The sequence below is a fragment of the Prionailurus bengalensis genome, chromosome B1 (genome assembly GCF_016509475.1).
Source record: "Prionailurus bengalensis isolate Pbe53 chromosome B1, Fcat_Pben_1.1_paternal_pri, whole genome shotgun sequence".
Taxonomy (NCBI): Eukaryota; Metazoa; Chordata; class Mammalia; order Carnivora; family Felidae; genus Prionailurus; species Prionailurus bengalensis.
Window position 1 is genome coordinate 150980412 of NC_057344.1, and position 12749 is coordinate 150993160.

Here is a 12749-nt window from a genome sequence, read left to right on the forward strand (position 1 = left end):
CTCCTTCTTTCTTCTTCTTTTTTTTAAAATTTTTAAGTTTATTCCTTTATTTTAAGAGAGAGCACAAGCAGGGTAGGGGCAGAGAGAGGGGAGAGGGAGAATCCTAAGCAGGCTCCATGCTATTAGCATGGAGCCTGATGTGGGTCTTGAACTCACGAACCGTGAGATCAGGACCCCAGTGGAAATCAAGAGTCAGACACCCAACTGGGCCACCCGGGAGCCCCTCCCCACTTCTTCCTAATCAACCCTCTGTCCATTTCCAGGTCACATGTCTCTAGGACTGAAGTATACTTCTTTTTAAGGGACTTTTTCCTCATCTACTACTATATCCAAATATTCATTCTCTCAATTGAATATCACATTGGAAAATAGCTAATACTTTTATTCCAGTGACTTATTGTAGAGCTTTACTTTTAAACCATTGCATAAAGCCTAACAAACCCTCTCCCCTTTGAAAAAAATTAAAATTAAAAAGCATTCTTTATTGCTGAACTTTCAGGAATCAGTAACAGACTGGTGAAGGAAACATTTTTGGACAGAGGTACCTTCTTTTGGGGTGGTTGATTCTAGCTTTATTTTTATCTCTACATGAAGAGATCTTTATAATCATAGTTACTTTTGAAAACTCTCACCCATTCCAATTAGAATTCCTGTATTCCTAAAAATTCCTGTATTATTCCTTGGAATAACTGATAAAGAAAACTTGAAGGGCATGATCTTTATAACAAGAAAGTTTAGGTTCACATTGTGATTCTATTGTGTAAGCTCTCACCCTTCATGTTTTCATCCATAAAACGGACATGGAAATGCCATTCCTTACAGGGCTATTGTAAGTTATTGTCTGAGAAGTCCTTAGTACAACGTCTGGCACATTTAGACATATAGTAAATCCTAACTATTTTTGATACTTTTTAAATTTATCATTTTAACTTAGTTGTTTCTGCAAGGCTCAACTGCTTCATTTGTAAAACATGAAAAAAGAAAAAAACTGTTCATTTTTATTGTTCCTGAAGGAAATGCTTGTCAAGCACCCAACACAGCACCCATAAATTGGGACAATGATTGTTGTTATTAGTAATAGCCACTATATCATCATCATCATCATCATCATCATCATCATCATTCATGACAAAACTGTGGGAGGAAGGGTAGCAAAGATGAGCAGGGTCTCTTGGAGCTTTTGACTAGAAGGACTAAATTCTGAAGCAGAAAGGTAGGAAAAAAAAATTCCATTGAAGTCATTTAGGGTTTGAGTCTCATTTTAGACTTTTGTTTTTCTTTCATACTTTGTTTTGTTTCTCCAAAAAAATCAAGACCGAGGAAAAAACAAGGTTGATAAAATGTGCTATATTGAGGTTTCCTGACAATGACCTCAAAAAAGAAGGAACCTGTCTTTTAACAAGTGTGTGGCTTAAATGTGGTATAAGTACTTGTTTTTTACTTCTGACCCCAATTTTTTACAGGAGTTAATTTGGGGTCAATATTTTCTGTTTCCGTGGCTAATGGATCTCCAAAGTGTGTATACTACTAGCTTGCCATGTAGTCATAACAATTTTAAGAAAACAAAGCCAAACCACTAAGTTTGTGTAAGAACATCTCTACGTCTTATGAATTCACACACCACTGGGCTGGCTAAAGGTGGATGGTATTTTGTATCAAGAGAGGAGTCACCTGATACTTTGACACTGAATGACTTTTGCTTCTTCCGGAGAAGAATCAATCTACTCTCCCACAACTGGTTTGTTAACAGATGGAGATAATTTTACTTTCAAGTACTGCTTTGTAAACTAGCCTGTCCTTTTCAGCCAGTGTTTTGCCAGATACACTCACTTAAACTTGCATACCTGCATATTTCTCCTATAACCTATAAGACAATAAATTGGTTTTGTGGGTTGTTTCTCACCTATGTTCAGGTACTTCCTAATCATCTAAATTTTTGCATTAAGCTTTACATTAAATCTTTACATTAAGCTCTACAGTCTAACAAGCTAACATTCTACTACTCTCTACAAGTGCTATCCTCTGTTAAACAGAAGATAGAAATCAGGCACTCTGAAAGTTCTATTTTGAGGCATTAGGCAATGCACAGAACAGTCGCTAACATCATAGATATTTCTGACTCATAAGGAAAACTGGTACAACAACAGTTCAAATTTTTCTTATCCATTTCCAACCACAAACTATTTCCCTGAGCCTAAGTGAGCATATAGTGACTGTAGCATTAGAATGCTCTACTTTGACCATTCCCCTCACTCTTTCTAAATATGAACTTTGGCAGGGGGTGGGGGGCAGGGGGGGTGGAGAGGAGGAAATGTTATGTTTTTAGGACCATCAGCTGTACAAAGGCATGGATTTCTATATGAATTCAAACTGGAAATAAGTTTACTAAAATTAGAATTATGTAAGTTTGATATGAACTCCTTTGCCAGACAGGAGTTTAAATACAGACAAATATAAGTAAAAACTATGGCATGAAGTTCATATCCTAAGTATAGAAACATATTGCATTTGGTCACAAACCACACCTTCAGCAGAAAACACTGTTATATCTTGGGAGGCCTGGGTGGCTCAGTCGGTTAAGCGTCCAGCTCTTGATTTTGGCTCAGGTCATGATCTCACAGTTCATGGGGTCAAGCCCTGTATTGGGCTCTCTGCCCTGACCTCAAAACTTGCTTGAGATTCTCTCTCTTCTCTCTCTCTGCCCCTCCACTGCTTGTGCTCTGTCTCTCTTAAAATAAATAAATAAACTTTAGGGGTGCCTGGGTGGCCAGACTTGATCTTGGCTCAGGTCATGATCCCACAGTTTGTGGGTTCAAGCTCCGTGTCAGGCTCTGCACTGATAGCTCAGAGCCTGCTTAGAATTCTCTCTCTCCCTTTCTCTCTGCTCCTCCCCCACTCATTCTCTCTTTCTCTCTCAAAATAAATAAACATTTTTTAAAAGCTTTACAAAAACAGACACATAGACCAATGGAATAGAATACAGAACCCAGAACTGGACCCACAAATATATGGACAACTAATCTTCAACAAAATAGGAAAGAGTATCCAATGGAAAAAAGATAGTCTCTTTAGCAAATGATGCTGGGAAAACTGGACAGCAACATGCAGAAGAATGAACCTGGGCCACTTTCTTATACCATACACAAAAATGAATTCAAAATGGATGAAAGAATTAAATGTGAGACAGGAAACCATCAAAATCCTAGAAGAGAAAACAGGCAACAACTTCTTTGACCTCAGCTGCAGCAACTTCTTACTTGACATGTCTCCAAAGGCAAGGGAAATAAAAGCAAAAATGAACTATTAGGACTTCATCAAGATAAAAAGCTTTTGCACTGCAAAGGAAACAATCAACAAAACTAACAGACAACCAACAGAATGGGAGAAGATATTTGCAAATGATAAAGGGCTAGTATCTAAAATCTATAAAGAACTTATCAAACTCAACACCCAAAAAACAAATAATCCGGTGAAGAAATGACAGAAGATATGAAGAGACACTTTTCCAAAGAAGACATCCAAATGGCCTACAGACACATGAAAAATACTCAACATCACTCATCACCGGAGAAATACAAATTAAAACTACATTGAGATACCACCTCACACCAGTCAGAGTTGCTAAAATTAACAGCTCAGGAAACAACAGATGTTGGCGAGGATGTGGAGAAAGGGGAACCCTTTTGCCTTGTTGGTGAGGATGCAAGCTGGTACAGCCACTCTGGAAAACAGTGTGGAGTTTCCTCGGAAAATTAAAGATTGAATTACCCTACAACCCAGCAATAGCATTACTAGGAATTTATCCAAATGATACAGGAGTGCTGATTCAGAGGGGCACATGTACCCCAATGTTATATAGCAGCACTATCAACAATAGCCAAATTATGGAAAGAGCCCAAATATCCATCAACTGATGAATGGATAAAAAAGATGTGGTATATATATATACACAATGGAATACTATTTGACAATGAAAAATAATGAAATCATGCCATTTGCAACAACGTGGATGGAATTGGAGGATATTATGCTAAGTGAAATAAGTCAGAGAAAGATAGATATCATATGTTTTCACTCATATGTGGAAGTTGAGAAATTTAACAGAAGACCATTGGGGAAGGGAAAGAAAAAAACATATATAGTTACAAACAGAGAGGGAGGCAAACCATAAAAGACTTTTAAATACAGAGAACAAACTTAGGGTGGAAGGGAGTAGAGGGGAGGGGGCGGGGAAAATGTGTGATGGGCACTGAGGAGGGTATTAATTAGGATAAGCACTGGGTGTTGTATGTAAACGATGAATCATGGGAATCTACTACTCCCGAAGCCAACAGCACACCGTATACACTGTATTTTAGCTAACTTGACAATAAATTATATTTAAAAAAATAATAATAAATAAATAAAAACAAAAGAAACAAAAAAATTAAAAAGCTTCAAAAAATAAACTTAGAAAGAAAAAAAGAAAACACTTATTTCTGATAGCTCACATGTATGGAAAATGCAATGCAAAAGTTGGGGTAATCTAGACCACCTTAAAGAGACCAGGCTGCTTTGTGCAGGAAACATACAGTCTTTAGAGTCATTAGGTCTCTGGACTTTGTTCATTTTATACAGAATAATAACACAGCATTCACATACTGATGGATCAAACATTCAATCCAACCAAGAATAAAATGAAGGAAGAAAAGCTAATCACTCTCTTGTGTGATTTAGCTTTCAAGCAATGAAATTTCTTTTTTTAGAAAATCTGAGAAATAGATTTTAATTCAGTTTTATATGCTCTTCATTTTTAAAGCGAAAGTAAATTAGTTAAAAGCATTCTGTACTCTATGTGATATTCAATTGCCCAAACCGTGAAAAAGGACAAGTTTCTTGACCAAGATTTACTCAACAGAAAAATTCACTTTTCTCCCAGGGACGCTTCTAAGCCCCCCTATATTTAATGGCAGTCAATTTTTATTTCTTCTGGATTTGTTTCAAAATAATCAATTAAATTATAAATCAAATAAATTAAAATTGACTAATCTGTGATATTCTACCATATTAGTTGAAAATACATCAACCCCGGGGCACCTGGGTGGCTCAGTCACTTAAGCCTCTGACTCTTGATCTCAGCTCAGGTCATGATCTCAAGGTTCTTGAGTTTGAGCCCCACATCAGGCTCTGTGTTGATGGTGCAGAGCCTGCTTAGGGTCTTCTCTATCCCTTTCTCTGACCCTCCCCTGCTTGTGCTCTCTCTCTAAATGAAATATAAATAAACTAAAAAAAAAAAAATTAAAGAAAATACATCAACCCCAAGTGTCAGGCATTATAATAAAAAATAATGAAACCACAAGAACATTAAGTTAACATAGATATTCATTGTGGAAAATGACACACGCACGGAGTCTCTTCACACACAGAACCAGGATCTGATCTGCCGTCTATCATTCTTGCCATCTATTTGGTGCACATGGCTGAAGTATAAAGACAAGTCCCTGTTTATATGGAGTAATTGGCAAGTGATGAAGCTGATTGGGCCATGGCTCACTGTAATTATTTTCTCTTTACTGCCTTTATTGACGGTCAGTGTCTTCATATTTAATATTATACAGTGGGCTGGTAGATAATGTTACAGCTAAAATAATTGATGGAATATTATCCCCACAAAGAATAATACATTCAAGAATCAAAGTTCTGTTTATATTTTTATATGAAAGATAATTACTTATTGAACATTTTCATTTAGGATAAAAATCTGTATTTTAATTTCACTATCATTTGTTAAAGTGTTAACTAACCTAGAGTACCTATTGAAATGTGAGATTTCATGGACCCTGAGAGCTGGAGTGACCTTCGAAGATCCAACCACCTTAGCTACATGGAAAAATCAACTTCTGTATGTGTTACTGATCTCATCAAAGGTAAGCCACTTTACCAGAAAGAAATTATTCACCTTTCCAACAGACTCCTAAGCAGTCCTTTTTATAGATGTCAGATTATGTCACGTCTTCATTCATCACGGTCTAGTGACCTCTCATGTCATTCAGAGTATATAACCCAGGTCAGGTCCCTACAATGACCTGTAGGGTTTAGAGTAATTGGTCCCCACCCCCACCTCTGCAATCTCATCTACCACTGTTTCGTTGTTGGCATCACCAAGCAGCCTCTTTCTGTTTTTGAACAAACCCAGACTTCTGCCTCTGGGCACATGCACTTGCTACCGGGAATGCTCTTGTCCCAGACCTGGGCAAGGTTTGTTCCCTCACTTCCTTCAGGCCTCTGCTTAATTAAATGTCAGTTAATAAAGTAGGACTTCTCTGACCACTCTGTATTAAAACAACAATAGCAATAAGAAAACCTTTCTCTATATATTGTCTCTGACAGTTCCCATCTCCCTCATCCTCTTTTATTTTACTTCTATAGACCTTATTACCATATATATGACTTTTTAGTTATGTTATTTATTTATAGTCCATGTTTCCTTACAAGAATGTAAACTCCTTAAACCAGGGATGATGTTTTGTTCACTACTCCATCCTCAGTACCTAACATATTACTTGGCCATCTAGTAGTTGTTCAATAAATATTTGTTGAAATGAATGAACAATAGAACTATACTCAAGATCAAAGTAATTTGTCCATTCTTCTTCTTCCCTGCAGTAAATATTAGCCTTGGCTCAGTCTTTAACATTGTTTCTATAACATTCTCTCTCTATTCTTGTGTTTCTATCTTTAGCCCCAACAAAACACACAGCAGCTGCTGATCTTGTGTGACTTTGCCTTTTAAAGTGATACCCTGCTTTTAACAATTCCATATGTTTTTTTTTTTTTTTAATTAAACATACTCTATCCCCTGCCGGATAGTGATGGAATAGTTTTTGCTGTCACTACCAGGCCTCAGGATCATATTTCCCAAAGAAGGGTTCTTCTCAAGCATCTCGATTGCTTCTTTCCGGGACACCGCATAAAAACATCTATAAAGGTGAGATGAAAAACAGGATTTTTTTAACTGATGAAGATCATTAGTTGAAAAAGATGCTACCAAAATAACTCTAAGAGCTGTAGTTATTAATTTTTCTTAATTTAATTCCCAGTTTTATTACTACAATTACAATGATATAATTACTGTTATTACAAGCCTGGGGCACTATTAAGTACACTTATGCTTAATTAAGGTCTTTCTTCCCTTATCCCTCCAAACCTCTTTCTTTAACCAAAGAGGATCTGAAAAGTTACCTACTGGTCAGTATGTAATCACCATTACCATTTGAAAATCTAAAATAAGAATCAATAGTGTATCTCCAGTTCATAATCTCAGTTTATAATAAGCTCTTGGATAAATAATACTGGTTGGTGGTTTCTCTTCAGGGATACAAAACATTTCTATAGATGGTTCTCTTCTATGGTTTCTGTTTTATTTTTTTCTTTTTTTTTTTTTCAACGTTTATTTATTTTTGGGACAGAGAGAGACAGAGCATGAACGGGGGAGGGGCAGAGAGAGAGGGAGACACAGAATCGGAAGCAGGCTCCAGGCTCTGAGCCATCAGCCCAGAGCCTGATGCGGGGCTCGAACTCACAGACCGCGAGATCGTGACCTGGCTGAAGTCGGACGCTTAACCGACTGCACCACCCAGGCGCCCCGTATGGTCTCTGTTTTAAATAACTGATATTTAAGGGCATATCTGAATCCACTCCTTTTATTATAATATGGCTTTCCAATGGCATTGATGCTATTTTAATGCATAAATGTTTAAGAAAGCACTTCTCATTTTTATAATAAATTTTGTAGTCAATGAAAAGTCTGGGTTTTTTCAACAGAGAAAAATATGGCAAGATATGCAATTCCCCAAAAGGTTAACAGTGAATATCTCTGTGTGGTGGGAAAAAGAATGGTTTTAATATTCTTTTTATCTATTTGTAAAAATACGTATTACTTGTTTTATTGAGGAAAAAAGAAAAAGAGGCAGTTTTTGTGACTTTTAACCTATCAGTCCTTCAAATGTCACTGGTTTCAGCTGAGAGTGATGGTAGGCAGGTGTCAGCAATTATAGTACAGCAAGACTGTACAGAGCAGAACCTGATGTCGCAGGTGGTACCAGCGTAAGTTTCCCTGACAAGAAGACCTCGACTTCAGGAGGAAAGGGATCCCAATCTTAGCCACACTTTTCAGCAATATAAGAGTGAAAAATAAGGATGTTGCTGGATTCAGCCTGTCTGTGCCTCTTCATTTTCCCACCAACACCTTCTACACTGTTCACAGGGCTTTCCTCAAAGTACAAGCTCAATCAGTACTCACTGATTAGACAACTGAATAGAACATTCAGATACTTGAAACTCTTTGGTCTAATTTTCTGACAGAAAAACAGTCAACCATGGAGTTGCATGGTTAAAAAAAAAAAAAAAAACCAACATCTTTTCCTTCCTTCTACATAGCAGTTTTTATTTAGGGTTGAGCTTTGGAAAGAATATCTACTTGGTCTAAAGGTGTGGGTGGAAGGGGATTTCCTGTGCGGTAAAACCTGCATTTTGAATTTTGGTGATCATGACATAGAAGAGGAAATGTGGCATCTACTCCGAGATCTAATGTTCATCCACAAGACAGTTTACTATCCCTGGTTTAATGAGGTCAATGGCTCATTCTCCTTGATAATTAGAAATTAATATTAACAATCTAATAAACAAACTAGAGTTTGTGGTACACTTACACTGGCATAGGGTTCAGTACATCCACATAATCTTCAGTAGGTTCCTGCTCCTTTTCTATAGCTGAACTCGGTATCCGCTCTGTCTCAATCCTCCTCCTTTTCTCTCTCTCTAGGACTTCTTGCAGTCGAATTACTTGCCCAGGAAGGAGTGACACGTGTAGGGGAACTGACAGCTGAAACCAATTAAGTCAGTAGGCAAAGAAGAAAGCAGAGTAACTAAGTGATTTCAGCAAAGAGGAGACCGCTGTGGTCCTAAGGAGCTTCAGTTATCTGACATGGATGGAGAGGATCATGAATAGAGGATCTTGGTGTCTTAAAACTGCCTTCAAGGTGCACCTGGTGACTCAGTCAGTTCAGTGGCTGACTTCGACCCAGATCATGATCACGCAGTTTGTGAGATCGAGCCCCACATTGGGCTGTGTGCTGACAGCTCAGATCCTGGAGTCTGCTTTGGATTCTGTGTCTCCCTCTCTCTCTACCCCTCCCCCATTCATTCTCTGTCTCTGTCTCTTAAAAATAGACATAAGAAAAAAAAAAAACTGCCTTCAAGCCAACCACACAGCTTTAACTTGCACAATGTGCCCAATCTTCTTCCTTCTTCCTAGAACTGTTCCTTTTGGCCTGGCACATAGCAAAGTCTACCCACCTTGCACTACAGGCTAATTCAAGTAACAACATATCTCTCATTTTTCATTCTGACCTCACTAGTTCTTGCTGCCAGTTAAGTCCCAAAGTACCAGTGAGGTGCCTTGCTGTCCCACAGCTAACCTGGAATTCGCTGCACCAGCCATATGGCAACATAGGGTTCAGATGGAACTATTTGTTAGATGACCGAGCATCTGTAGCCAGAGGTCTAGACTTCGGTGTATCTGTGTGTGTATTTCACATTTTCATTCACACATTAGGATTATGATACTGTTGTACTTAGTTTCTTTTAGCCTTCTCTAGAGATGTATTTTGGATTGAGTAACCTATACCCTCCTGATATTCGTACCCCTGATTTACATCTCCTTATGGCCTATTTACATGTGCTTATTAATTCCTATTGCTTATATCTTATATATGTGCATATATGTGTGTTTGTGAAGTTTGAAATAAAAACAGAATAAGGGTACACAATAAAAAATGATTAGAGACTTTTTCTGGATAACTTAGCTAAGCTAACTAATAATCAGTATAGTTATTTCCTTATATACCAATCCAGCAAATAAAATAATAGAATGAGGAGAAACTAATGAGGAAGGTACTGCTTATTAATTGCCTATTATGTCCCAAGCATTGTGCTATTGCAAATCCTCACAGCAATACTATAAGAGAGGTATGTTATCCCTACTCTACAAATAGGAAAAAAAAAAGGTTCAGGAGAAAGAAAAAGGTTCAGAAAAGTTAAATAACTAACAGGATCACATAGCTAGAAAATTGTGGACTCAAACTCCAGTTTATTTAATTCAAAAGCAAAGTTTCTTTCTTTTTTATCTTTTCATTTCTTTTCTTTTCTTTTCTTTCTTTCTTTTCCTTTCTTTTTCTTTTTCTGCTCTTTCAACTACAGTCTATGTTTCTCGAACTTCTGGTAAAGCTGTCCTAACAACAGTATGGTGTGAATGTACACAGAGTGTTCAGGGAACCTAGTAAAAAACAACATTCATACAGCACAAAATTTAAGATAACTGTTCTTCTCTTGGAAATTCACATGAATTTTATTTTGCATTCTGTAATATAATTATGTACATTTTAATTAAAATAATGCTTTTTATCCTTAACTTAAGGAAAAAAACTAAAAAACAATTTCTTTTTGCCAAAACATAATTAGTGTACCAGGTAGATGCACCCCAAGGCTTTCCAGTGGTTTTGGTATTCTCTTTGATACCTACTCATATACCCTCGGGATACTTGTATCCCAATATAAAAGTGCTGTGTCACACAAAGATGCTTTTTCACAACACCACTGGACTTCCCCATTGAGTTTCTTCCTCCACACAAGTCAAAATGTCTTTCACATCTTTAACTCGTCCAGTTTTCTAACCTCCTAAGACTTCCCTACATGGTAGCTGAACGTCCAACTTTCACCTGTTATTGGCTGATATAAAAAACCAGCATCAGGGCACCTGGGTGGCTCAGTCAGTTAAGCATCTGACTCCTGGTTTTGGCTGAGGTCATGATCTCACAGTTCATGAGATTGAGCCCCACTTTGTACTCTGTACTTACAGAATGGAGCCTGCTTGGGATTCTCTCTCTCCCCCCCTCTCTCTGCCCCTCCCCTGCTTGCACTGTCTCTCTCTCTTAAAATAAATAAGGAAACCTAAAAAAACCCAGCATCCATCATCTCAGTAAAGTGCAGTGCTTATCTCATGTGACTGCAAAGCCTTTACTTAGGAACTCGCTTTGGATAGTCTGTACCTAACTGACTTCTTCTCTAAAAGTATCAGAGAACATGGTCCTTCGTTGGGGGCTGGCTCTTAAAGTACCTAATGTTTATAAGACAGTTGCTACAGAAGCTTCACTTAAAATAATGGTAGACATCCTGCTGCAACTGTTAACTATAAGCAGTACATCTTACTATTTGTCTCTGAGAAGATGCCATGGGAGTTGAACAGGTAAGCATCCTTTTGTCTTAAGACTAACTAAACAAATTTTTAAAGGTGAATATTCATTTTGATGGTCTTTCTGTTATATTGTTTATGTTATTCATAAAATTCATCTCAGCATTTTATAAATATGTATTAAATGAATAAGGAATTGGAAAGTATTTTAGATGATGCTATATAAGCTGTAACTATCAACATATACAAAGAACCATTGTGTCAAAAGACCAAAAAGTAGATCTCCCTGACCACCTGTTACTCTCTAGCTAGCACATGGCCTGGTTTATTTTCTTCATAACAATTATCACAATTTTAAACTATTTTGTTTATTGCCTTTCTTCCTTTCCATCCACCTCATACAAATATAAATTTCATGAGTAAATGTACGGGTATATATCTGTCCTTTTCAATTCTTGTATCTTCACTTTACCCTTTTCACTCTGTATGGTTCATAGTCAGTGTCCAGTAAATATTTGTTGAATTAATGGATCAATCAAAACTAATGTCCTTCCTACCTCTGTTACTGTAAGAATGAAGCCTCTCCACTCTTCCCCACTTTCTGCGTTTTCTGTCTGAAGATGAAAACAAAAACATAAAGAAGAAAAGACATAAGTGTGAACATTAACACTTTTATTAACTTCAGGTAATTTTAGAATTTTGTATGATTGTTTCATAAGACTCCAAATGTGTAAGCTATCAAAACCCAGCAAGGTTGACAAAATGCATATCTTTCTATTGAAGCACGTTGTTTTAAAAAGTCAGTTGTAATTTTTAAAGCACTTTAAATTAGTTGAAAGGAAGAAACAATTCATTTTCCTTTTTGTTTAAGACAATGTATATGTTATGAAATTCCAAAACTATTTTCTTTTGTCAGAAGTATATAACTTCAATCTATCTGCTTACCAAACAAGTAAAATCATACACATTTACTTTTAAAAAAGTAAATGTTATTCACTTATTTCTGCAATGTGTGAGTTAATGGTTGATCCACCCCACTGGTATTTAATATTGACTGGCTTTAAGTTTGCAACCAGGTAAGACCAATATAGTTAGTCCTTAAAAATTTCCAATTCTTAGCTCTAAATCCTACGAATATAGCCAACATTTATTAAGTATTTATAAGGGGCAGCTACTGTTCTAAGTACTTCACACATTAAATGATTTAATCTTTATGGTAATTCTGCAAAAGTTACTTTAAGAAATTTTTATTTTATAGATTTGCTCATTTAACATATTTATTGAGTACCTTAAGGGCTAGGCACTATTCTAGGTACTGGTTCACATCAGAGAACAAAATACTAATCCTTGTTCTGGAATTTTGGATCTAGTTATGGAATAATATATCATAAGTAGAATAGTAAGTAAATATTGTAGCGTCAGAAGGAAATAAATGGGAGAATAAAATGTAGAGCAGGGTAATTGAGAATTTCATTGAGAATGTCATTAGGGGCTAGGGGAGAGGAAAAGGGTTGCAATT

General features: G+C 36.8%; 1 protein-coding gene across 2 annotated transcripts in view; it reads right to left on the bottom strand.

The window, feature by feature from the left end:
- STAP1 (signal transducing adaptor family member 1) overlaps nucleotides 1-12749 on the bottom strand; it is a 47221-nt gene that overhangs the window by 7187 nt on the left and 27285 nt on the right. For both annotated transcript variants that reach the window (XM_043572577.1, XM_043572576.1), the window contains exons 6-8: nucleotides 11788-11844; nucleotides 8691-8863; nucleotides 6831-6959 (exon numbers count right to left, since the gene is read on the bottom strand). In XM_043572577.1, coding sequence (XP_043428512.1) covers nucleotides 6831-6959; nucleotides 8691-8863; nucleotides 11788-11844 — 359 coding nt within the window. The remainder of the gene's footprint in view (nucleotides 1-6830; nucleotides 6960-8690; nucleotides 8864-11787; nucleotides 11845-12749) is intronic.